The sequence below is a fragment of the Manis javanica genome, chromosome 14, assembly GCF_040802235.1.
Source record: "Manis javanica isolate MJ-LG chromosome 14, MJ_LKY, whole genome shotgun sequence".
NCBI classification, from domain to species: Eukaryota; Metazoa; Chordata; class Mammalia; order Pholidota; family Manidae; genus Manis; species Manis javanica.
In genome coordinates, this window is record NC_133169.1 from 82,161,351 (window position 1) to 82,187,858 (window position 26,508).

Sequence of the window (26,508 nt, forward strand, 5' to 3'; positions counted from 1 at the left end):
ACTGAAAAAGGCACCAGCCATGAAAAGAAGTGGGAGAAGCACTTAGTAGAGCACTTGCAAAGACTAGGAATGAGCCTGCCTTGTTCCAGGAACAGCAAGTCTGGCACTGTCGGAGGTCAATGACCGGGGGGAGAGGAGGAGCAGGTGAGGACCAGAGCGTGAAGGGCTGCGTAGGGGCACAGCACGAGGAAGCTGGGTTCTAGTCTATTTGCATTTAGCAGCTTCAGGGGTTGGAGGGTGAGCGGCATGGGGCATGACCCAATCTACAGTTTAGAAAGATCACTCTCACGATTGTGTGCAGAATGGATTATAGTGGGGAGAAGAAGGGAAGAAAGACGTAAGATCTTTCCAGAGGCTTGAACTAAGGCAGGGAAGTGGAGATGAGGATAAAGATACATACGGAGGTAGAGTTAATGGACTGCATGTGGAAGGTAACTGTGTGAATGGTGGAACTATTTACTGAGACAGGGGACACCTGGAACACTATTTACTGAGCTAGGGGACATCAGGAGTTCAGGTGGGAGATGAGGAACTCAGTCTGAGAGGCATGTCGGACGGCTGAGTCATGTCAGGAGGCAGGGGGATCTGTAACTCTGGAGCTCAGGTGAGAAGTCAGGCTAAGGATGTTCACTTGGGATTCATCATATAGGTAGATGACATCTCCTAGGTAGGAGACAGAAACATAAGCATTGGGTCCCTCCAACATTAGAGAACAGAGGCACTTGGGAAGGAGCAGTCAAAAAGATCAGAGGAGAACAAGCAGTCCAGTGTATGGTACGCAGCAAAGAAAACATTTCCAGGGAATTATTTTGGTCAGTTGCTTCAGAGGCTAAAAAATGTAATGAAGTCAGGGAAAATCTACTGTACTTGACAAGGCAAAAATAACCTTGATAAAGCCAATTATTTGAGTATAGTGGTGTTTTGAAAAGAGAAATGTAATATGAAAAGATGGACAGAGAATATAACAGTTCTTTCAGAGTTTTGCTAAGAGGAGCATGGAAAAGGGGAGACATGTTGGGGGCTGTTGAGATCAAAGGAGTTTGTTTTTAGGATTGCAGACACTGGAGCCATGTTTGTGTGCCCTGGGAATAATCCAATTGGAGGTCAGTATTACACATACAGCTGCAGAAAGGTTGGTGGAGGAGGTGGCAGGAAGAAGAGAGACCTTGCCTCATCTGATTGCCCCATGTTGCCTTAGTACCTTCAAGTGTTAATAGGCAAGGTCATCAGAGTTTAGTTATGGAGGGGAGGTGCTGACAATTTTAGAAGAGACCATATGAATCAGTCTTTTTGAAGACTGAGAAAGAATCTCAGAAAGTGGAGGGGATCGTTTGGCAGTAACTATGGTCGGTCGCTTTGATATTTGTTTGAGTCCCCACAGTTGTGTCACTTTCTCTAGCCATGTCCTGTTGCTCAAGTGCAGGTATCCAGCTCTGGACAGCAAATCCCAGGCTGGACTTTAACAGGTTTCCCTTCCAGCAGCTCCCTCCCTGCTGCCCGAGACCTGCTATCCCTAGCAGGTGAGGGCAGAAATCTTTGGAGATCATGTCAGGTGGTGGTTAGTACTGCTGTACAAACTACACTTCAGTTTTCTTTTAAAACTAACCAATCTTGTGACAAATTGTCTAATACAGACTTACTGAGATAGCTGACACTCAATAGCTCCTCTTCATCCTTTAGTCCAGTGTCACCTTAGTAACCACCAGCCACATTAGTAGCCCAATCAGTGCGTTGTTAAATTTAATTAAAATTGGTCTAAGTTAATAGAATACTTGCAAAGACTGAGAATGGGTTTGCCTTGTTCCAGGAACAGCAAGCCTGGCATTGTTAAAGCCACTACATCAAAACACATTACAGCTATCAGGCAAAAACCTGTCATAATTCACGTACCTGTTGAGCTGTGGACAACCTGCAGAACTGCATGAGCAAGCTGCCTAAAAGGGGCCCTCTTTTTATCCTCTTGCTTCTACCCTGGCTTATTTCTCTTCATAGCACATTATTCCTATCTGACTTTCATATTTCTCTCTCAGTAGTGTGAACTTCCACAAGGACAGCCACTTGGTGGTGTACACCATTGTATTTCTTCCCAGCTGGTAACACCTGGTACATAACAGGTGCCCAGCAAGTAGCTGTTGGAGTGTTTCAATCCACTTCCTTTCATCTGCACTTTTAAAGATGGTTCTATTTTCAAAAGCTCCTGGCTAACACGAAGAAACTTCAAAGCTGCCATTACCCAGGACAACACATCCACAATCAGGGGCCTCACTAGACCTCTCCACTTCCTTCACACATGCACCATGCAGTTCTTAGAGGACAGGACAGCCCTGTGCTGCAATGAAGTGGCTCCCAAGGCCACCCAAGGCCATCCACTCACTAGTCTGACTCCAGGTGCCTGTGATATGCCACCTGAACCGGCCACTCTGCCAAACCACTCAGTTCAGCTAGTGCCTGGCAGTGACTGACTTACCCCCTGGGCACTACTCAAACACATGGTTACATCTCTTCTTGCTCATTGGCTGTGCTCCCCCAGGGGACAACAGCTGCTTGCTGCATTCTGGCTGAGAACTAAGCCCTCTAGCTGAGAATCACACACTCCCATCCCACCACTCCTTGCTTTCCCCCTTCCTTCCTATTCTTTTTGTTGATTTATTCCTACCTCTGACCTTTGCTTCAAGTCTTGGAAAGCCTTTAAATTCTCATAAATAAGAGCACCAACAGAGGACAAAGCTTGGAATGTTGGGAGTCAGCAGGTTCCAGGGTCATAGGTTTTTAAATGCAAACACTGGTTCCTGCCGACTCATGACACCAGGCCAAGCAACAGATGGACTTAGGAATCAGGTGTGAGTCATTATCTAGCTACCACTTACCCCACTTCCTCATCAGGAATCCAGATAAACGCCAAAGCAATGGATTCTGCCAAGTTGGTGAGGGTGGGAAAGGCTTTTGGAGTGACCAGGTGTCCTGGTCTGAGAACTGAAAGCCCTGCTTCCTGGGAAACCCTGACTCCTAGGCTGAGACAATTGGTCACCCCACATTAGAGCTGTGCTCAGCGTGACTACACATGAACAATCTGCTGAGTTCTTATTTTTGCTTCCATGTTTAACATTTAACTACTTCAGGGACCCACCACTCTCTCACCAGCTCACTACTGTTACTCGTAAATTAATTAAAAGCTCAAATTTGTTGGCACAGTACCCAAGACGTTAAAACTTAAACTATGTACAGCAGTGTCTGCTACCATTTGTTTTTGAAGAGCAAGGAGTGGTACACACATGCACATAGGCACACAATGTATACACGCTGATGTGTGCAAAAATCCTAAATTGCTCCCAGAGGAATTCAATCTACATGATCTTCAGTTATCTGATAGAGCATGCCCACCCTAAAGACAGGCATGCTTGTATGTATGAGTGACTGTGAAGGTATCTACATATTATTACCAGTAACAACCTCACAGGAGTAAGGTTGAGCAAAGTCTTTTTTGCATACATCTGTATTGCTTGACTTTACTACATGTATTTTTTAAAAATTAAAGGAGAAAAGATCAATTTTTAAGAAGACTGGGCACACATACATCAGAGGTGGGCAAAGTTTGCGGGGTAGTCTTCCCTATCAGAATTTGTGGATGGTTAACTGGGCACCAGGGGATGCTCATGGCTTGTGGCTCCTCTCAAGAGATGACAAGGGTCTTTAAAAAGGTGGGGAGATGGTCAAGTAATGGTTAGCCTAAGATTCCATTAGCCATCCTTGTAAAAGCCTCAACAGCTGTCATTCCTCAGCCAGAGAACACTCTGACGTCAATACACTAGGGAGAGAATTCTCTCACTTAAACTTAACAGACCTAGGAGTGGGATGGGAAGAGGGTGTGAACAGGTAGAGAAGAGGATTTGGGGGGCACTGAAAATACCTGTATATATACTGTAATGGTAGATACATGCCTTTATACATGTGTCCAAACCCAGAGAACGTACACGAAGAGTGGTCCCTAATGTAAACTGTGGACTCTGCTTACGATGTGTCAGTGTAGGTTACCATCCTGGTAGGGGACGATGATAATGGGGGGAGGTTCTGCCCATATAGGGCAGTGGGCACATGGGACATCTCTGTATTTTCTAAGTTTTGTTGTGAACCCAAAATTTCTTTAAAAAGTCTTAAAAAAAAAAGAAAGCTGGAGTGGGGTGTCCCACTCCATATACATCTCCTTCAAAGAAAAGGGTTTTCCTTTTCATTTTTAATTTGTCAACCCAAGACCACTGTGAAAGTTCCTTTTTCCTCAGTAAATTGTTAGGCTGTGATGGCAGATGCTGAGTTGAAAATCATTTCGATCAGTCTCAGTTCTTTCAAAATCTGGTTCATATAAATGTCCTTGCAACACAAAGCCAAGTTACTCCATGAGCCCCAGGAATGCAGTGGCCAGGACACTTCGGCCAACAGAGGGCCAGCGTGCAGACCTTTCTCACTGTGCTTCCAAGGACCTACCACATACTTGGCTTCCTGAGGCAGGTCAGGCACGCGCATGCACGAACACACGTGTCACTTTCTCTAACCCAAAAGCTGTGAAGGCTCTTGCCCACCTTTCATCTACAACCTTCGTAGGTTACTCAACAGAACAAATGTACAACTGTAAAAGGGAAAAACCCAAGTTACTACTAAAACTTCAACACCCATTTCTAGGAACTACAGCTGCAAGGAAGGGACTGCTTACTATACAGGACAAGTAAAAGTCACTACAGAAACAGAGTCACACAGGGTATTTTAGTTATTTACCAAAACCCACAGCTACCACAAAACCCAATTTTTCTAAATTTGTAATTGGGAAACTGAGCCATATTCTTAAGTCTAGATGTAAATTATTATCACTTGGGAAACTCAATACTTTTGCATGGGCCTGCCTCCAAACAATTTCAATCTCTATGGGCATCAGGTTGAGAACCACAGAAATAACCATTCTTTTCCTACTAAGCTAAATAAAGCTAAGTCTTTCTAAAAATAATCTAGTACTGACATGCTACACTTCCATTTAAAACACACCTACTGCAACCAAGAAAAGGAAAAAAGGCACCTGTCTGCTTAAGATATTCAACCTCAGAAACAAGCACATCATTTTACCAATTCAGTTTACTCTTACCAAGTGTTCTTACAGCAAACTTCTGCCAAGTCCTCAGTATAGAATACTCAAAGCACTCATTGTTGGTTGACAAGTCTTTTTTTTAACAAGCTTTTAAAACGTTTATTATGAAAATTCTATTTTCATGTTACTGAGAAATCAGCAACAATTACAAATTTTTAAAGGGAATTACTACTTACCAATGCATTTTCTTTACCCATTTCGTAATCAGGTAGGTTACTAACATTTTCTAGTTTAGATGGCCAAAGCCCAGTCATTCTCTCAAATTAGACAGTCAGTTTAAACCCGGTCATCATTTTAAACCCAGGCCATACTGGCTACAAGCCCTTTTCTGCTAGCCACAAGATTTACTTCAGAGAATTTGTAATTGGATGACAGTCCCACAAGTCAATTAAAAGATACACATTCCTTCAGAGTCAATTCTGGTATTACAGGACCTGAAAAACAGCTGCTTGGTATCTAGACTACCTGGATAATGGATTAAAACTGCACATTGATAAAACTACTTGTTCAGTCAGATAGAAAGGGCATAAAGTGACAATGCAAAGGGGATAGAGATCTACTTCTTGTAAAAGCATAAAATAATACAATTCAATGGAGACATGTAGAAAAACTAAGGGCTTTTTCCTTTGGATAATCAATTCTGTAAGCCACCAAAATACTGTCAATTAGATCAGAGAAGATCTAAAATATATATAGTGTGTATGTATATTTAAAAATTAAATATATAGTGTGTATGTACTTTCTTCAAGCATCTTATAAAAAGAAATGTGAAAACTTCCTTGTCAGTTGAAAATTCAACACAGTACAAAGCAAAGAAACTTTTATTACTACATTCACACAAGTAATGAGTAAGTGTCCTGAAGTTTACCCTGGTAGCTTAATATGACCAACTATTAGTTTCCACAGAAGGACTGTTTCAACTTTCTAATCCTATTCAAAGAATAAAAAGAGAGGAAAAAACTCATTAAATGCTTACACTGCCACTTAATTTCAAATGCCATTTTCATCCTTGGGTGAATGTACATTAACACTAAACCATGACCCAGCAATAGTTTTCTATTTGGTTTAACAAGTATCACTTAAAGAGCTTACAGGATAATGCTTAACAGCGTTCTCATCAGAGATAAACTCTAAGTTCACATGACAATGTGTAAATATTTAAGAACTTACTGCCATCATTTTAGAGTTCATGTAACACACATAGCAATATAATGTTTGTAACCAGAAAGTGCACACTGATAAGTAGACACCATCAGTTTGTCAAGCTCTTCCTGAAAACATGCTGTTTTATTAAAACAAAACCAAAAAACTTAAATCTCAAGTTCTGTGGTTTTACAGCCAGGTCTTCCTGAAGTAAGCACATAGATTTCCTTTCTCGCAGACAAGTCAATATGCAGGAGGAAGCCATGAAGGGCACAAGGCAATTTGACAAACTGTACTGTGTCCAAGTCAGTCCTGACACTTCATCTCAGGACCATCAAGGATTACCAGAGATTATGTAGTGGCCTTCATTTTTATTTTTCTTTACTGAGAAGTCTACAAATTCTAAAATTTATCAGTTGATGTTATCTTTAAATCAACAGCACCAGTTTTGCCCATTGAAACTATTAAAATTTGACTTTCTCTTTTTTTAGTTCACAAGTTTATTATGAAAACCACTGCAGTGCTCTTGTGCAGTAACATTGTCTTACAAGAGAGGGAAAAACAGTTCTGTTCAAAGCAACTCACCAGGTTCTGACAGTAACAAAGAACAACATGAGGCTGAGATTTGGAAGGGAAATAAACTGAGCGCAGACAAATCACACAATTAAATTAAACGGTATCCCTGAAAATAAACAAAACGATCTCAAAAGTCACAAGTAGAGGGGAGGCCTTGGTACTTATTTTTAAAAATGTTCATTAAGCTCCAATGATTGATTGCTGCTATCCTCATCTACAGTCATGCTGAGTAAAGCTATAGCTAAATGGAAGTTAAATTGTATTCACGAGGTGTTAATGTTTACATCTTATTATCTGCAGTCTCTCAGAGAAAGCAAAAGTAACTACAAATAGCGCTATGCCAGAAACTGGTTTCTTGACCAACAATGTCGCTTCAGCATGCAATGAACTGGTTCATTCTAAAGTGGTCACAGCTGTTGATGACAAGAGGCTTTGTATTTTTATATGGCACATCTTTTGGTCCGTGTGAAAACAAGTTTTTTGAATGTTAACTATTCTCTGACACTTTGGAGTTACTGTTGCTCTTCCCATTTCCATTAGGTCAATATATGGTTCATGGCAATACTGTACAAGTTTTAAGTTTCATTACAGGAAGTAGTCTGGGGTACGACGAGTGACATGGGGCTCGCCTCTGCGAGGTGCTGGGTCAAACTGCAAGCTGAAAAACAAGACATGTTTGTTGCTTATATACCAAGACACAATTGCACTGACAATCAAAATAAAGAACACTAGCCTTTCAAACTTTACACATTCTTTTCCTATCCAATTTCAGCTTGCCTTAATATAATAATAGAATCCTAATTATAGCCTAATCATGCTTTTAATAAGGGTCATCTCGAGAAGCGACTAGTGGTTACCAAAGGGGCGGGGTTGAGGAGGATGGTGGGGAGGGAGAAGGGGATTAAGGGGCACTGTAATTCACAATCACAATATAGGTAGGTTACGGGGATGATAGTACAGCATGGAGAATACAATTAATGACTCTATAACATCTTACTACACTGATAGACAGTGACTGCAATGAGTGGGTGACAGCTTGATAATACGGGTGAAAGCTGAACCACTGTGTTGTGCACCTGAAACCATCATAAGATTGTATATCAATGATACTGTAATTTTAAAAAAAGGGTCCTTTAACTGCACACCTCCTCAAAGAGCCAAGGCAACTTTAGCCAGAGGATCTTTATATATTAGAGTTCCTTCTATGACTATTTGAAAGACTAGTTCTGTGCAATAAATAAAACTTAGAGTCTAATGTATTGTACTTAACATCTTATCCTCAGGATGTATTTTTATTAACTCCACAATAAAAACAGAGGTTTAAAAGTTAAAACCCTAGTAATTCATATTATTATATGGGTCTATATAATTAGAGGTGTGTATATGACTAGTTTCTATTGTTTTTCCACATACCAATTTGTTCATTTCAAAGGAAACAAAATCAAACGGGAACCTTCTGACTTAGCCTAAGCTCTTGAACTCTTAAATCTCCTGTTCAGTCTATTCAAGTACGCAACCTACTACTAAGGTGTAAATACTTACAAAGAGTACTTTAGAGTGTCATCAAGTTCCATGATTGCAGCTTGGTTACCACAACGATAGCAATAGTTTGGAGCACTAAAAATTGTTACTACATTCCGGTCATGGCACCAGTTATATCCCTACAAGGAAAAGGAAGGAGATAAACATCAATTTTACTCCCTTATTTATACAACCAAATGTGACTCCAACAAGAATCAAAGTTCTCCCCATCCCCAAAAGCTTAAAAAATATTTATGTTTTGTTTCTGATTTAATTAAAGGAGAGATGCCTCTAGGATCTCCAGCCTCATTCTGTCAAAGTCAAAGTCCACTTGAATGCATGAGTCACTTTTTAAGTATTCACAAATTTCTTTCCCTATGTTTAGCAAAATCAGACTTTATTGATAATAACCAGAGGTGTATTCATATTAATCTAAGCAAGACCCTAGTCTTAAAAGTATGCTAGTCAATGTCCTATGATAAAAATTTAGCCCATTTCCCTTTTTTAAAAAGTTTCTTCTTCTACATCACCTGTAATTGTACCATCAAAAGAACTACTTAAAACATTTTGGTATATTTCTTCCCAATTTCTCTTCCACACATACACAAGGCAAATGTTTGAAATAGACAAAATTCAGATCATAAAATGTTACATTCCTCTCTCCCCGCTACTCCATGCATTTACTTGTCCACCCCTTAAATTTCAAGCACTACCCAGTCGTTCAGAGTTCTCTGAAAATGTTAAATATGAATTTCACTGTGATCAAAAGCTCAAGATTTTAATTCTAGTGTGGATCTGCTGAAAAGGCACAGGCTACAATGGCAAACTCACCAAGAAGAATACATAAAATGTTCTCATTAATATCATTAATTTACAACTCCCCAATATCTTCCTTCATTACTTAAAAAGCAATCTGGCTTCAAACACAGAACATACCTCCATCACCAGCTGGTGAGCTCTTGACACCAACGTGAGACCATTGGCATGATTAAACGTCTCAGAAATATCTTGCCCAAAAGTGTAACCAGCTCCTCGAGGAGATATACCCCAACCACCACGGTCATCTGGATCTGACCACAGCAAGTCGCACATTGGACCCTGAAAAACAAGTTAAGTTTTAAACTTGCCTCTTGCAAAAATGGTTAATACATGATTTGAGTAAATTCATCAGAAGTAGCCTACTAAGTTTTACTTTTTAAGTGGTGTTTGATGAAAATGATAAAAAGTTTTGAAGTTAAAAGTCAAATGTCTGTGTCAAGTAAAGACTATTTCCACATGTCTTTAAGAAGCACACACAGCCTACGTCAGTGAGCCCCTACGGCAACAAGCCCTAAATAATTTGCCCAAAGTATACAGATTTCAGTGTTAGGCAGTACAGTCTAGTAGTAATCAAGGCAAAGCCTCTGAAGGCAACTACCTAGGTACTAGGCCCAGTCCTAGCTGTTTTGATTTCCCAGGTTTTTTAACGTCAGCTTCTTCTAAAAAATGGGGTCAACAATAGCATTTACACCACCTGGGTCATTTTTGAGAAAAATGAGGGACTACATATAGTAAACTATACAATTAAATTGTTCCTCTAGGAAGTTTTCTAGAAAGATCTTATCACCGAACAAAAGCCAGTACCTCATGAGGAACTTCTTGAAGACGATCAAGTGCTCTGATGTGATCCAGTGTATCTATGGATGGTGAGAGGCCACCATGTAGACAGAAGATCTGAAAAGAACGTTTTATAATGTTAACCTCAAATAAAAGAAACTTTATAAACACTCTGGACTTAGCTGCAGGCAGCAGCCCACATCACCTGACCCCATTGGTGCTTCTGTTTTGCCAGAACCAGGGTCTCTGCAGGGTCTATTTTTCTTCTAGCCCACTCTAAACTACTGAATACACCCCCTTTCTTCCTGATAAACCACTGCTACTGCACTCAGACTTCAAGCCAACTTCGCTCCACTTTCCTCCAACAAAAGGTTTCTCTGACCTTTCCCTCACCAGACTGATCTTGTTTCTCATAGAATTTTCTTGCAATTTTCTTCTACCTGGCTCATTCCTCTACCTGGACTAGTAAACAGCTAATTACATCTCACAGACTTGTTCAGAAACAGCCTTAGAGGATGGATGGGCTACAACTTCCATCCCTGTGGTTCAAACATGCGGTTTTTGAAAAACTCTTCAAAAAAACCCCAGAGGGATGTAAAAGCGGAAAAATAAGTTATTGGCATCTAAACAAGGCAAAATTTTGAAAATTATCAGTAATATATGTTTTAAGACCTACATACCTGCCCATCCACCAAGGCAGTGAGAGGAAGATAGTCAAAAAGATCTGTAAAATATTTCCAAACATTTGCATTTCCATATTTCCTTAAACACTCATCATAGAAACCATATACTTGTGTGATCTGTCTGCTCTCATGATTTCCTCGAAGAATGGTGATGCGTTCACGGTAACGAACCTGAAACAGAATGGAGAACACTGAACACCCACCCAACTCCTTCAAAACGCAAATGGCAATTCCACAAACTTCTACAGGAACTCTTTTGTGGAGGGTGGGGAGAAAACTCACACTCCCACATCACATCTAACTGAAACCTCACTCCTAAAGACCCCTGTCCATGGGACACCTGCCATCTCAAATAAAACCAAGCTCCCACTACCACCACCTATTACCCCAAGCATAAGTGTCAGCTGTAAAACTCCACCCATGAATTTCTTTACCGGTTGATGATTTTTTGGTATATTTATGCTTACTCAACTATCACAATCGTTTTAGAACCTTTCCACTACCCCAGCAAGATCCCTCATGCGTTTGTAGTTGCACTCAGCTCCCACTCCCAGACCCCACTGATTTACTTTGTATTTTGAGGTTTGCCTTTTCTAGAAATTTCATATAAATGGCACCATACAGTATGTTTTGTTTTGGGTATTTTTGGTCAGGATTCTTTCACTTGGCAGATTCTTTCGGAAGTTCATCTGGGTATGGATCGGTGGTTTGTTCATTTTTATTGTTGCACAGTATTGTACTGTGTGGCTATACCACTTTTTGTTTTTTTACTCACAAGTAGGATGAACCTTTGGAAGGTCTGCAGTTTTTAGATATTATTGAATAAGGCTGCTATGACCATTCTGCTTGTAAGTTTTTGTATGGACATATGGAGTATGTCATTTCTCTGGAGTAGGGTTCTACTTGAGTATAATTGTTAGGTCATATGGTAGGAATGTTTATCTTTTTGAGAAACTGCCAAACTGTTTTTCGAAGTGGCCGGACCACTTTACATTCCCACTAGCAATGCAGAGAGGTTCTAATCTCTATAAACTCACACCTGGAACTATGAACCTTATTGGTGATTACTGATGATAGCTACTCTAATGGATATGACTGTGACTGTAATTTGTATATTTCCCTGATGATTAATGATTTGGGGCATCCTTTCATGTGCTTACTGACCATTTTATCTTCTTGGGTGGACTCTATAAAAATACTTTGCCCATTTTAAAATGTCTTTTTATCAAGTTACAGGCTTTTAAAAGATACATAGGAATACAAATATTTTTTTCTTAGTGATGGCTTTAGAAGGAGAGAAAAAAATCTTAGTTTTGATAAAGTCCAATTTATCAGTTTTTTTAATAGATCATGCTTCTAATATCACATCTAAGAAATCACTGCCTAATCCAAGGTAACTAAGATTTTCTCCTGTGTTTTTAATAGCTTTTACATTTAGGTCTTTGATCGATTTCTATCCTTTTATATGGTATGAGCTAAGTTCATTTTTTGCATATGAATATCCAATTGTTCCAGAATTGTTTACTGAAATTTCCTTTCCCAACCCTATATTAGTCTTCTAGGGCTGCCATAAAAAAGCACCATAGACTGGGTAGTTTAAACAGAAATTTATTTCCTCACAGTTCTAGAGGCTAGATGTCCAAGATCAAGGAGTCCATAGGTTTGGCTTCTTCTGAAGGTCTCTTTCCTTGGCTAGTAAACGGCCATCTTACCACCTTCCCACTGTATCTGTTTCCCTATTTCTTTTTATAAGGACATCAGTCATATTACACTAGGGCTCACCCCAATTACGTCATTTAACTTAATTACCTCTTTAAAGGCCTCATCTCCAAATACAACCACACTGAGGTGGGGGGGAAGGGAGGGAGGCACAGGGAGTTTGGGTGGGACTTCAACATATGAATTTGGCAGTGGTGGAAATTCAGCCCATAACTCCGTCAAACATGAATTCTTAAAGGCAGCAAATTCATTCCCCCTCTGAGCCCTGGGATCCATCCTGGGCTTTAAGTACAGGTTAGCTTGCAAGGCTGCTTTCATAATATTTAGAGTTACCACAGAAACTCCATTATTTAATCCAACTCCTTCATTTTACAGATGGAGAACATAATGACCTCCAGAAGTATTTTGTAGCACTTTACATGATTCAGACTAGTAGCCTCATGAACATATATATTAACTGCCTAAAATTCAGCTCTTGCTAAAACCACAGTGCATGGCTTCTCCAATGTTAGAAGTCTCTGGCGGCAATTTTATCGTTCCTCAAAATTCTTTGATAAAAATCTCCCCAAAGGTAAAACCAAACAATTTCTTTTTAAGGAAAAGGCAGGAACCTGCCACCCTAAAGCCATTTACCATTTTGTGTTTCATCTTCAGATTTCTGTACATTTCCCAAGGTTATATAACTGGTATACTACCAACTTGCTTTCTATGATTTCTACCACTCTAGATTATGTCATGTTTAATTGTTGCAAACTATTCCACTGAGACAAATCATATTTACATATTCACTTACATTGGATATTTAAATTCTTTCTGATATTAAATAATGCAATGCATGTTTTCACATAAAGCTCCTCCCTCTTGAATTTCCTCCTCAGCAGTTTAATTATAGGATTACTGCATCAAAGGATATAAACAAACATCCCAACATTTGGAACATTCTGTTCTTTTATAATATTTCAAAAGTATCTAGGAAGGTAATTATATTATCTCTCCACACCCCAATTTATTGAACTAAAATATTTATTTGACCGGCCCTCTAACATTTTTTTAAAATAATTTGACTGAAACATTCTCTTCCTTAGAGAATAACCATTTTGCTTTTATTCTATACTGTCCCATTACTCAGAGTGAAGACAGACCTATGATATCTAAGCCCCAAACTTGAATAGATTCATTCCTAAATGTGGAGTTTCCTCCTAAAACCTAACATTCAGATGGAGAAACAAAAATCAAACCAGGAAAAAACCTAGAAGTGTGGAAAAAAGGAACATTCAAGGGGACTGTCTTACCCAGTTCAAGACATAAAACAAATTACCTTAAGAGCTACAAGCAGAGTAACTGTTTCAACTGAATAATATCCTCTGTCAACATAATCTCCCATAAACAAGTAATTTGTATCTGGTGATTTGCCACCAATTCTAAACAGTTCCATGAGATCATGAAATTGCCCATGCACATCTCCACAGACGGTGACTGGACATCGAACCTCTTGCACGTTGGACTCTTTTGTCAGGATTTCTTTGGCCTACAAAGGGAGAAAAAGTAAACCAATATACTTGGCATTAAACAACATTAACAAAGATACATTTACTTATAGTTAATGTAGTTTAAGGAGCAGACTTGGTATAAGATGAAATTGCAGACAATTATGATTCCATGAAAAAAGATGATTGGATTCTTTTCATTGGCTGTGCATGGCCCTGTTCCTCTCATCAGTATCAGGAATTTATAGGCCTATCACTTGCCATCTAACTAAATACTAAAGCATGCAAGATCAACGAAAATGGAGCAAGACATTCAGATACCTAGGTTCCTTACCCTTCTAACTAAAGCTGGCACTCAAGGATCCTAGGCTATCAAGAGGTTTCTTACTCCTGCTTGACTTTTTTTTAATTTTTGGAAGACATTTTGTCTGTATTTTGTTGGTTTATTTTTTTACACTCTTTACATCAAAATACCAACTTTTTTTTTTTTTTACAATTGTGACCATTCAACATACATGGTTTACGATGCTTTTAGAAAATGCTGGCCAGCAAATGTATTCCCTCATATAATCATCATCACAGATTCGACACTCATTTATTGATCCTTTATGCCAAAAATTGGAAAAGTACACTGTAAGATAATCATTCGACTGGTCAATTGTCTGAGTCATACTATGTGACAGGACCTGTGTCAACCACTGGAGGTATGGTGAACACCACAGGTCACGGGGGGTCGGGTGGGGTGGGAAGCCACAGAAAACCAAGTAACAAAGTATAGACTTTGTAAGTGCCATGAAGGAAAGGGAGAGAGTAACTGGTGGAGGCCCCTTTAAAACAGGTATTACAGCCCTTAAAAGCATTCAGTGGAGCAGTGAGGCAAAAAATAAAGGGAAAATTAACAAAGAGCCAACTCTCAAAGAGCCAAGCACCACTATCAGCAGCAGCAGAAGGACTGTAAATACCGAGAGCTAGGAAATCAGCTGGAGGTCCAAAGAATGAGCTGGTGTTAGCTAAAGGAGGGGAATGCGAGTAGGAAATGGGAGGAGGTCTGATACATGCAGATGCAATCATGTGTATAAATTCTGAGGAAAGGGTTAACAACTGTAACAGCACACAAGAGTAGAGAAGAGGGTGGGCATGGGTTTAACCTGACCTACAACTCTAGTTTTATTCTTTTTAAAATTTCTTTTTTAAAATATTGAGGTACATACAATAATGGGTCTCAACCTTAGTGTACTTGGTGAGTTTTGACATGTGTATACATTCAATGTAAACCATCAGCCAGATCAAAATATCATTCTAATTTTTCCTCCATCAATTTCACTCATCTCCCAACCCCTCCCCCTATGACAACCACTAGTCTGTTCTCTGTGTTTATGAGTCTATTTCCACTTAGTTTGTTCATTTGTTTTTTCTTTATTTTTTTAGGATTCCACATGTAAGTATCATATGCTATTCGTCTTTCTCTAACTTACTTCACTTAGCATAATACCCTCCAGATCCATCTATGTTGTCACAAATGCCAACTACCCTGGTTTTAGAACTGAGAGTCCCGCAGCCCAGGAAACGCCTCCTTCGGGTCCAGGCAGGAAATGCTGGGGGAGAATGGGGCATGGATATGGACTGAAGAACAAGTCAAATCAAAGTAGTATTATAACAGATTTACTGGTAGAATTTTATTTGATAAGTGGATTTAGGATTTCAGGGATAGGGCTATGGATGTGGTATCTGAGACAGTACATAACTTAACGGCCAGTAGTATCCAGTGACCAATCCACCAAGTCTTGCCCGGTCTCCTTCCAAAACTTAAATCCACTCGCTCCTTTTTTTGCCACATCTCACCTGGCTTACTATTCTAGCCTCCACACTGAGCTTCCTGTTTCCATTCTTCCTGCCTGCAGTCTATTTTCCATGCAACAAAAGTGTTCACCAGATTCATTTTATTCACCACTGTGTACACAGTACCTCACTAGAATAATGCCTGAGATTTGGGAGACAAATATACATTTTACTGAGTCAATCAAGACCTTAAACTGAAGTACTGCATAGGTCATCTTCAGGGAAAGTCATGGATGTCTCCCAGGACAACAGGCCTGGAAAGTGGTACCAAGTTATGTGGAGAATGAAGAAATACTAGGTAACAACAGTAAGGAAAGGTGCCCAGGTATCTAGGTAGAGGACAGAAGCCTGAAAACTAGAGGGAATTTTATCATTGAGTAAAGGGAGGCAGCATGTATCTGTCAGGGAGGGCTGTTGGACAAGGTGCACGACTGCCTTAGGAAAAGCAAAATTTCAGTTAAGTCAAGAAGGTAAAAGAAATTTTTCCTGAGAGTGGATTAAAGGTATTTATTTCATGTATTCAATCAACTTTTATTGAGCACTTCTACATGCAAAAAGCATTACGGAATAGTGTCCAGAATGTATAGGGGATGCCTGGGCCAGGGGAAGGCAACACACTTTAACATGGAGGTGAAATTACCATGGAGAATTGTTGCTAAGGAGCCATTGCCCATTATATTTTAAGTGACAACCAAGGATGACAAGCACTTGTTTTAAGGTAGTGGTACAGACACAACATTGGCTGCACCTTAAAAGTGCTTAAAAAAAAATCCAGATGCCCAAGCTATTCCTCCTCCAATTAAGTCAGAACCTTCAAGAATGGGATCTAAGAACCAATACTTTTTTTTTGCATCTACCCTCCCCACCCATACTGCTTTTTTCTTAGGTGCAGCCAAGTTTAGGCTGGGCTATTTTCAAGTTTTCAAACATTTTGGGGAGCTTTTTTCACCACTGACCACTGACATCCTAAATTTAATTAATATGACCTAACATTTTTAATTTTAGAAAAAATTTCCACTGCATCTAAAAAAATGATTTTTAAAGTAAGGTATCATTGATACACAATCTTATCAAGGTCTCACATGAGCAATATTGTGGTTTCAATATTCACCCATATTATCAAGTCTCCCCCCATCCCATCATAACCACTGTCCATCAGCGTATTAAGATGCTACAGAGTCATTACTTGTCTTCTCCATGCTATACTGCATTTCCTGCAACCTACCTATATTGTGTGTGCTAATTATAATGTCCCTTAATTCCCTTCTCCCTCCTTCCCCACCCATCCTCCCCAACCCCCTTCCCTTTGGTAACCGACTGTCCTTGGAGTTTGTGAGTCTGTTGCTGTTTTGTTCCTTCAGATTTGTTTTGTTGTTATACTCCACAGATGAGTGAAATCATTTGGTACTTGTCTTTCTCCACCTGGCTTATTTCACTGAGCACAATACCCTCTAGCTCCATCCATTTCTTACAAATAGTAGGATCTGTTTTCTCTTCTCATGGCTGAATAATATTCCATTGGGTATATGTACCACCTCTTCTTTATCCATTCACCTACTGATGGACACTTAGGTTGCTTCCGTATCTTGGCTATTGTAAATAGTGCTGTGATAAACATAGGGGTGCATATGTCTTTTTGAATCTGAGAACTTGTATTCTTTGGATAAATTCCTAGTAGTGGAATTCCTGGGTCAAATGGTATTTCTATTTTTAGTTTTCTGAGGAACCTCCATATTGCTTTCTACAATGGTTGAACTAGTTTACATTCCCACCAGCAGTGTACGAGGGTTCCCCTTTCTCTGCATCCTCACCAGCATTTGCTGTTCCTTGTCTTTTGGATGTTGGCCATCGTAACTGGTGTTAGGTGATGTCTCATTGTGGTTTTAATTTGCATTTCACTAATAATTAATGATGTAGAGCATTTTTTCATGTGCTTCTTGGCCATTTGAATTTCTTCTTTGGAGAACTGTCCAGATCCTCTGCCCATTTTTTAATTGGCTTATTTGTTTTGGGGTGTTGAGAAAAACAGAGATTTCTTAAGAAATACATATAATCCCTCTCTTTAGGATAATTCCAATATCCCTTGACTTACTATTACTAAAATGCAGTAGTTCACTAGGCATATCCATTACTAAGTCTGTCTGGCATTAATGCCATGTCTAGTGCTTTTGGCACCTAGTACATACTAATGAAAACAGCTGTGAATGAAATGATAGGTGCGGTTTGCAAAAATTATTCACAAGTTTTAAAAGGACAACATAAGATGACAGATGGTCACATGCCATGATGTTATTATATTTAATTCCATCAAGTTAAATTTCAAAATACATCTCTTAATACCTGAAAGACTACTTTCTGTATGAATAAAAAGTTGCCATTCATGACTGCCTGAAGTTCCTTATTACAATCTACTCAGTCTTATTCAAATTATGAAAGAAAAATTAAGCCTTAGTGCTTTGTTCCTATTACTTCAATTTAGACAAATTGCAACGATAAATACTGTTTCTAGCTTTGATTTTACTTCCACCAATAGCATTCTGATATCTATCCCTTTCAAAACTTTACACACTTCTTATGTGCCTACAGAAATGTTAATAGTTTTCCTTTGCAATTTAAACTAAAAATATTATTCAGCAGCTTGCTTGCTTTCTAATAAAAATCTGGGAGTTCATAATTCACACACAGACATCAAGACAATTTCTCACAGTGGACACACAGTATACCTGAGGGATTACAATACTTTGGGGAGGGTGGCCTAAAAATGCTGCAATGTGTACCTCTTAGTATTTGTTCCTTTGTACACATGCAGATATGTTTCCTGGAGAAAGATACTATAAACTGGACCTTTTAGTGTTTAATATTTAGTAGTTTGCATTTTTTTAGGTTGATACTACCAAACTATTCTCCAAAAGGCCAAGTACAGTGTATCTATAAAGTGAACATTTTAAACTTCTGAACCTAGGAAAGAAAAAGCCCTTTAGTCTCTTCCTACCAAATTTCAGACCAGAACAATTATAAATAAATCTGGGAGAAAATATTAGTATGTAACACATGCAATTAAGTCAACTATTAAGTATATTTTAAACAGTAAAAATTCAAGCTTACAAAGGACCGCTTTAAATATCCTTTTAGTTTTTTGACTGAACCTAACCAGCTCTCAGATGAACACTACACCAAAATAGGTAAGGGCCATCCCTAACCACCATGAAATAACATGAAATTACAAACAAACCATACCTAAATTAGATTTCATAGATCATCCAAGCCAGGATTTTCCATGAGAGACAAATAAAAGAAAAAGCATTCACAACCACTTATATATTGCTTTCCTAAAGGGCACACAACAGCAATGTTATTTCTACTTATACTGTAGAAAAAAAGCCACGCAATACACTTATGCATTTTTATATTAAACCAAAAACCAAACATATTTGTGCATTTTTATTAAATCAAACATTTCTGAAATACAGAATGATTACAACTTTATAAAAATCCTTTGTATAAATAGACTGAACACTAAAAAAAGAAACAAATTTAAAAATGGGTAGAGTACCTACAGATGGCCAACAGACACATAAAATATGTTCACCATTATGTTGACCCCAAAACAAAAGGTCAGGGATAAGAGATAACTGGAAAATGGTACTAAAAGCTATAATTTGATGTTTTTCCATCTGTTTCTGTCCAATAATCATCCATACCCCCAACCAAAACCAATGACTGTTTTCTTTTTTTTTTACATTTTTTATAACGGTATGATTGATATACACTCTTATGAAGGTTTCACATGAAAAAACAATGTGGTTACTACATTTACCCATATTATCAAGTCCCCACCCATACCCCAATGCAGTCACTGTCCATCAGTACAGCAAGTTGCCAGAGATGCACTATGTGCCTTCTCTGTGCTACACTGTTCTCCCCGTGATCCCCCCACACCATGTGTACTAAACATAATACCCCTCGCCAATGACTGTTTTCTTTAAATCTGTATGCCTTGAGTTCAACAGACTGGCTTCAATCTTTACTGGCCAACTTTTAAGTGGGCATGAATTAAACATTCCCAATCAATCATTCTAGCAGAGGGGGGAAAATGTTAATCTATTAAACTGAGAAATGTTGCTGTATACGGAGTTGTTTCAAAATTCTCACAATTCATCATGAACAAGATGCAAACATTCTGGGTCTCCATTTCCTCCTTCATCTGTGTAAGGTGACTTGGCCTAGATGGCCTTTAATCCTCTTACCACTAAAATTTTACTCCATCCTAAAGCCCTTCTTAAGGCCTTTTTATTAAAAATCAGAGCCACCCAACAGAAATAGATAGTGAACATTACTGACAGATGATGGGTGGCAAAGAAGTAAAATTCACTTGATCACTTGTGAAGAAATTAAGCACAAATGTTCTAAAATGTTTCCTATCTAGAGTTTACTGCAAGTTCAACCTCCTAACTGATCTGAAATCCTTTCTATTAGAGCAAAAAACAAATTCCTATAAAATACTGTTCAGACAAAGCTAAAAAGTGAACACTAATAATACATATAATGAGGACTCAGTAAATTTTGGTTTCTGTTTCTGGCACAAATGTCACATAATAGCATCACTGAGACTTCAAAACCTTTGTGAACACTTTATGATTCTAGCTATAGATAAAGAACTCTGTCTCCCAGGGGCACTTTAGAACCACGGTTCCCAACCTTCTGTCAGTCCCCTCAACTACAGAAGGGTAAAAATCCCCAGCTAGTAGTAAAAAAATGACTAAAGCAACGGTGGGAAAAGGGAGTGCAAGACTCACTGGCCAGCTGGTCATATAAGGTATTTAGAAAATACCCAAAAGTCATATACACACACCTTTGTCACAGTCTTGGTCATCCTTTTTCCAAACCACACTACCAGTTCATGAACAGGCAACAGTAACTTTGTATTGTGAACAAATTAAGCAGTTAATCCCAGATTGGTTTTTTTTTACCATTCTTTCAGACCCCATCCCCCAGCCATTTTTTAGCAGCCAGACCTCTCTCTACTTCAGCCTCTTCTACCACTTCCACTTTGGAAGAAGTGGAAACAAAGGCTATTTAAAACAACAAAAACCAAAATCTTTCCCCATCCTGGTTCTAGTCCAATACAGATCTCACTTGTGTAGGAGAGTGCAGGTTGAGGGTTTTTTCAGACAAGGGTGGTAGTGAGAAATGAGTAAAGAAAAAAAAAGTGGAAGAGAAATGGGTCAAAACAGAAAGATTTAAAAAAAAAAAAGAAGTGGTTTCCCTGTCACATATAACTTTTCCTAGGTTTCCTCAGCACCTCAAAAAAAGACCACGCCCCACCACTACCCCTACCAAAATCCACTGTCTCCTGGGTTTCCTAGCTTAGCTCCTCCAAACTAACCAAAGAATAGCTCCATAGGCTAGTGACGAACTTGACTTACAATGAAAGGGGGATATGGGGGCAGGAATATGCTGCCATAAAAAGGGGGAGGCAGTATAAATGTTATTCCACATGCTCTTCCAGTGTCCATCATTCTTTTTACATCCTGAGTTTCACCTTAGCCTTATTGCCAATATTTGCAGACAAAGGACTTGTTCCTCTGATGGAGAAAAACAAAGAATTGGGGGATCTGTGTGTCTAAAGAGTATACTGTTCACCTTTTTAGTGTGTCCTCATTAAAACAACTCAAAACCAACTGCATCACCACTTCCATGCCTGGGAGATCATGGAACACACACAGACACAAAAAAGTCTGACTGTGGAAGATAAAAAGAACAGGATAAAAAGAACACCACTTTACAAGCTATAATACAATACCAATGTCTTGTATGCTTCATTTGAGTATTTTAGAGCTCAGTTTCTGGACCCTGATCTGAGAAAACACAGAAAATGAACCAGGGCTTTCATCTCATTAATCTTATTTCAGAGGCAAATGTAGTTAGCCACATCCAAAATTGAAGAATTACTGTTTCCTTCTCCAAGACAATACGTGATGTGAATAGAAAGCTTTCAATCAATCAGAATAATAATGCTTTATTTTAGAAATGTTGATAAGACAGTTCAGTTTGGCCCCAATTCACCTGCATTTTTCATTATTAACACCACCTCAGAAAAGAGAAGGGGGTGCTGTGGATTGCAAGACTAGAACATTGGGTTGGAATCCCTAAGCCTAGGCTACTTGAATCTGACCCGTTATCAAGTCGCCTTACCTTTCTGAGCCTCTGGTTTCCATCAATACCTCAGGACAGTGTGTCATAGACTTGCGAAGAGAACTGTGTATGTGAAAGTACGATGAAAACATTATTCTGTATCACACTTCCCCCAATTATTTGTCCTCAATATTCAAATTACTTTAACGGAGAGAAGCCAAACCACCTTTCAAATTAAACACACACACAGACTCACAAAAACATATCACCCATTTCATACATGAATTTAACCTTGGTCAAATACTCTGCAGCTCATCCAAAGATGGTTTGCTTCCCCATACTAATTTAACAAATGTTAAAACGAAGCAAAGCCTTAATGACTGCATTTTATTTATAGTGCTTGTAGAGCAATGGAAAACAGCTTACCTAGGTAAAGAACTCCTTTGGGGAAAAAAAAATCTGGCCACCAAACAGCATTCTCCACAAGTTGGGTAAGACTTGAAAGCACAAAGCCAAATATCATACCTAAATTAAACCACTACCAAAGTCATATAACAAAGGACTGTTTACTGTAGTTAATGCAGAACCAAGTTGATACTATTTACTTCTTCCAATCTGGAAATTATACCAGTCCAGTTACACAGATGTAGTAATGTTATGGACTACAGAACTGTACCTGAAGACAAAACTGCATTCACTTACCAACAATAAACAAATTATGATCCCCCAAAATCTTGGTTCTGATAGAAAACTTCAATCACACCTTGAGGGCAAAAAAGCTTACCTAGTTAATAACCTAATTAACTAGTTGATATCCTTGTATGTAAATAGACGCTTGGATTCTCTGTATTATGAACATCTATGACTGTTAACTGTTGATGGGATACATTATGATGGCCTCCATATTTGTAAATTACAATGACCTCTTATGATACACTTCTATCTTCACTATTTAAATACTTCATTCAGAACAAGCATCTTCAGGTGGATATAAGGCTTCTACGTTGCCATTCCTTCTTATAATCAAAGAAATTATCAACCACTACCAAACAGCTATCTCCAAAATGTTATCTTTTCTTAAAAAACAATTATACTAATGAAAATAACTTTTCATGAAATTGTTTGAAATTTCATTAAATTTAATGAAATAATATTCCCTTCAAGATTTTCAGAAAAGGTAGCTTCCACCAGAGTCCTATTGACCATACAAACATTAACACTGAAAAGAGAGCTTTTATTTTACTAGAAAGACTGTACAAAAGATCATTTCAAGTTATGCATCCTAACTCATTTCATATACCTAAAAAGCTGCCTTCAAATTAATTTAGTTTGGAAAGTTAATATAGTTGCAAAAGTTGAAACATTTACAAGTTAAACAGCATGAAGGCTGTGTGATACCGCCCCCAAAGGATCCATTTCTTGAAATTTAACTTCAAATATTATTTCCATCTTTTTGACTTTAAGAACTAAAATCTCAACACACTGGATGGGCAGTGGATATCTAATCATAAATTATTAATCTCACTACATCTTAGTTTTTACAAGACGTTGAAAACAATGAACATTTACTATTTGCATCAAGCTTCAGCTACCCAACCTTATCACCCAATATCATCTTCTGTAATCTCTAACACAAAAACCCTCTACTTTCATGGTCTATCAATTACTGATTTCCTATTAGACTCAGGCTCCTTGAGAGTAAGCAGGATTAATCTGTCTCTTTGCATTCCTTTCTTAAAAGTAAGCAACTCTGGATATTAGTAAGTGTTCAACACTTAAATACAAAGCACTAATTTAAAATGGAATTGTATAATCTCAGAAGATTAGAAGAGACCCTGCAACATCTGTTTTAACTCTTTAGTTTACAGACAGGAAAAATACAAGCTCTCTTTTCACTATTAATGAAATGGTTGCCTCAATGTCAGTCACACTATTCACTATGGCTGAAAGACTAGTGTCCAGGTCTAATCACAATCTGGTGGCCTTCCAATTAATTACATCAGTATCCATCTTCCAAGGTTTTCTACACAAATCACTAGTCATCTAGAGAACTGCTGACTCAAAGTCTTTATGTAAGCATTCAAATCATCATTTATAGTACTTAAAGATCTGATGATATACATTAAATACTTTTAAAAACCTATTTATACACCTTTAAAACAAACACCATCCTCATTTGATGCAAGAGAATTAAGAGTCAAGAAGCAACAAGACTTTACATTGCTACCATTAAAACTTAGCTTTCCAACACATGTGCCGCCTAATCAAACAGCAGGAGAGTTTTGTTCAGGCTTGGAATAAATCAAACTGAATTTGACTCACTTAAGTTCCAATTATTCACAGCACCATTTCTGAAAAGGCCTGTTTTAGGAGCCTATACCTCAAACCCACAAACCTAATTTTTGCATCAAACCACAAACAAGTCATTTTAATTGCTCTTTAATAACTCTCTTCATTAATACAAAAATGAGAATATGGTATTCCACAATTCTGTATCAAAATGACATGCTTCAAATTTAATTTTGAAAAGGTAAATTAAAATATTCTGAGTGGAGATCAGCGTTTTCCATACTTTAGAAAACTGAGCTATAAGTCTTCATAAATACAACACAGCCAATAGCTAAATAGGCTACCTTTTCCCCAACCCCTAGGGAAAAACAAAACGGAATCAAATAATTTAATGTGGACTTACTAAATGGACATTACATTTTCAACATCTGTGAGATAAATTATTTAAACACTAGGCACAAAGTCTGGAACGTAGCTGAAGCTCAACTGACAGCCACTATTGCTATTAGTACTACTTAGAGCCACAAAAATACAAACTGCTTTTCCTCCAACAAATACAAAATTTGCTGCTCTTTGTTGCTCATCTTAAAAATAAACGTCAAAATACCAAGTACATTAGGCTAACTTTCACACTACCCAATTTGAGTCAGCATATAAATCACAGATTACACTGACACTTGATTTCCAATCCCAAAGCTCCTTGTGTAGTATGACTCACCGAATTCTCCATTTCTTCCAACTAAGAAAAATAAGTTCTATTCCTCCCTGTAACTATTACCATGATCTTTGCAGGAACTAGGTTAGAGATTTTTAGATTCTTAAAAAAAAAAAAAAAAACACATTAAAAAAGTCTCCGGAAAAGACTGCTCTGAGTTGGACACAAACCACCCGCGACAGAACTAAAGCTGTGTGACCTTTAAGTTGGTCCTGGGATCTGGACTACAAGCATGTCTTTGGGGGATCCTCTAGACAGCTTCGGACCTAGGAATTAGTCCTGAGACAAGTGAAACGTCTCTTAACCCGCCTCACAGCACAGCCCCCGTTCCCAGGCCACAGAATCCAAGTTCTCTTATCCGGATCTCAAAACCGTCCCCCGCCAGGTCACACTGGGTCTCCGTTCCCCCCAGACCCCTCGCCCGGCGCCAAGGCCCGGAGGCTCCGAAGTCCCGAAGTCGCGTGAACGGCGCCATTTTAGGCGGCGGTGGCGGCGACAACCAATCCCCGCGCGGGAGGCAGGGGGCGCAGGGTCGCCCGGGAGTCGCAGTCGGGCCGGGCCGGGCGCCGGTCCGGGAGGCTCGGGAGGCCCGGGCCGGCGGCCTCCGCCATGTTGCACCCTCCCCACGGCCGCCTCCTCGGCGGGCTCGGCCCGCGGCTGCTCCCACAGCCAGAGTGCAGCTCACCTTCTCGCAGAGGCTCTTGACCTGGGACTCGGAGAGCTGCTTGCACTCGTTCAGCTGCTCGACCCACTGGTCTAGCTCCTTGGTGAACACCTTCTCGTCCATGATGCCAGCCGCCCGAAACGGCTGCCGCTCCGCGCTACTCCCGCGCCGCCGCCCGCCCACGGGCCACACGCACACGCCGCTGCCGGTTCCCGGGCTCTTTGTGTGGCTACAGGCGGCTGCTCGGCGCTAGCGCTAGCCCGCCGGCTCTCCCGGGAGTGCTCGGCCACCGGCCACTGCCCACCGCTCGCTCAGCGGCGGAGCTCCGATCTCTGTAATGGCGGCCGCCGGCGTCGTGACGTCAGGCCCGGCGTCTGGAGGAGGTGGGGTGCGGAGGGTAGAAGGGCCGGGACGAGAGCTGCGCAACTGCAGAGCCAACCCCCGCCGGCCGCCGGACCAGCAGGGGCGGGAAGTAGACCCCGAGGCGCAGGCGCAAATTAGGCTGCGGGTCACAGGCACGCACCTTCGCTCTTAGGGCGTGGTCCTGCGGAAGGGAGGGGCTGAGGGGGAAGGTAACCCCAGTCGCGCAGGCGCGGCGCTTGCAGCCGGGAATTGGACTAATTCCTGAGCCCTCTTTCGCTCCGCGCGGCGCAGGCGCAGTTCTGAGGGGAGGGAGCCTAGGTGCTGGAGACTTCCCCGAGGTGATACGCTCCTCTCCACACTTGGTGGCTGCAGCCAAGTCGCGGAAACGAGAATTGCGAGCCCCTGTCTCCGAGGTGCAACAGCGCTGGAACTGAGCGGGAATTCCCGCATCTTCAGGTGCAGGAATAGGCGCCGAGTGATAGCTTGGTTGGAGTGGCATCTCCGCCTCTGGGCGCGGCGGGTACCTTGTAATTAGGTCACTCGTAGGCGGAGAAGGGTGTATTTGCCGTGGCAGTGCCGCGAGGTGCACCTGACTTCCCCGGCACACACCTGTCCCCGGACCCTGTCTCGTGGGGCACGATGGCTGG

General features: G+C 39.9%; 1 protein-coding gene across 1 annotated transcript; it reads right to left on the bottom strand.

The window, feature by feature from the left end:
- Window positions 1-5,934: 5,934 nt before the first annotated feature.
- PPP2CA (protein phosphatase 2 catalytic subunit alpha) lies at window positions 5,935-25,827 on the bottom strand. The gene is made up of 7 exons (XM_037016256.2): window positions 25,520-25,827; window positions 13,688-13,897; window positions 10,648-10,821; window positions 9,995-10,084; window positions 9,308-9,469; window positions 8,393-8,511; window positions 5,935-7,508 (listed from the first exon to the last, which is right to left on the bottom strand). Exons 1-7 carry the CDS (start codon window positions 25,619-25,621, stop codon window positions 7,436-7,438), a joined length of 930 nt encoding a protein of 309 aa, XP_036872151.1. The 5' UTR covers window positions 25,622-25,827; the 3' UTR covers window positions 5,935-7,435.
- Window positions 25,828-26,508: the final 681 nt, after the last annotated feature.

Bases quoted from the DNA above. Each gene is read 5' to 3' on its own strand.
- PPP2CA (XM_037016256.2), bottom strand. From the start codon at position 25,621: ATGGACGAGAAGGTGTTCACCAAGGAGCTAGACCAGTGGGTCGAGCAG. The intron at 10,085-10,647 runs GTATGTAGGTCT...CGTTCTTTTCAG, and splicing joins CTGCCTTGGTGGATGGGCAG to ATCTTCTGTCTACATGGTGG. The intron at 9,470-9,994 runs GTACTGGCTTTT...CTTGTTTTTCAG, and splicing joins TTCAAGAAGTTCCTCATGAG to GGTCCAATGTGCGACTTGCT.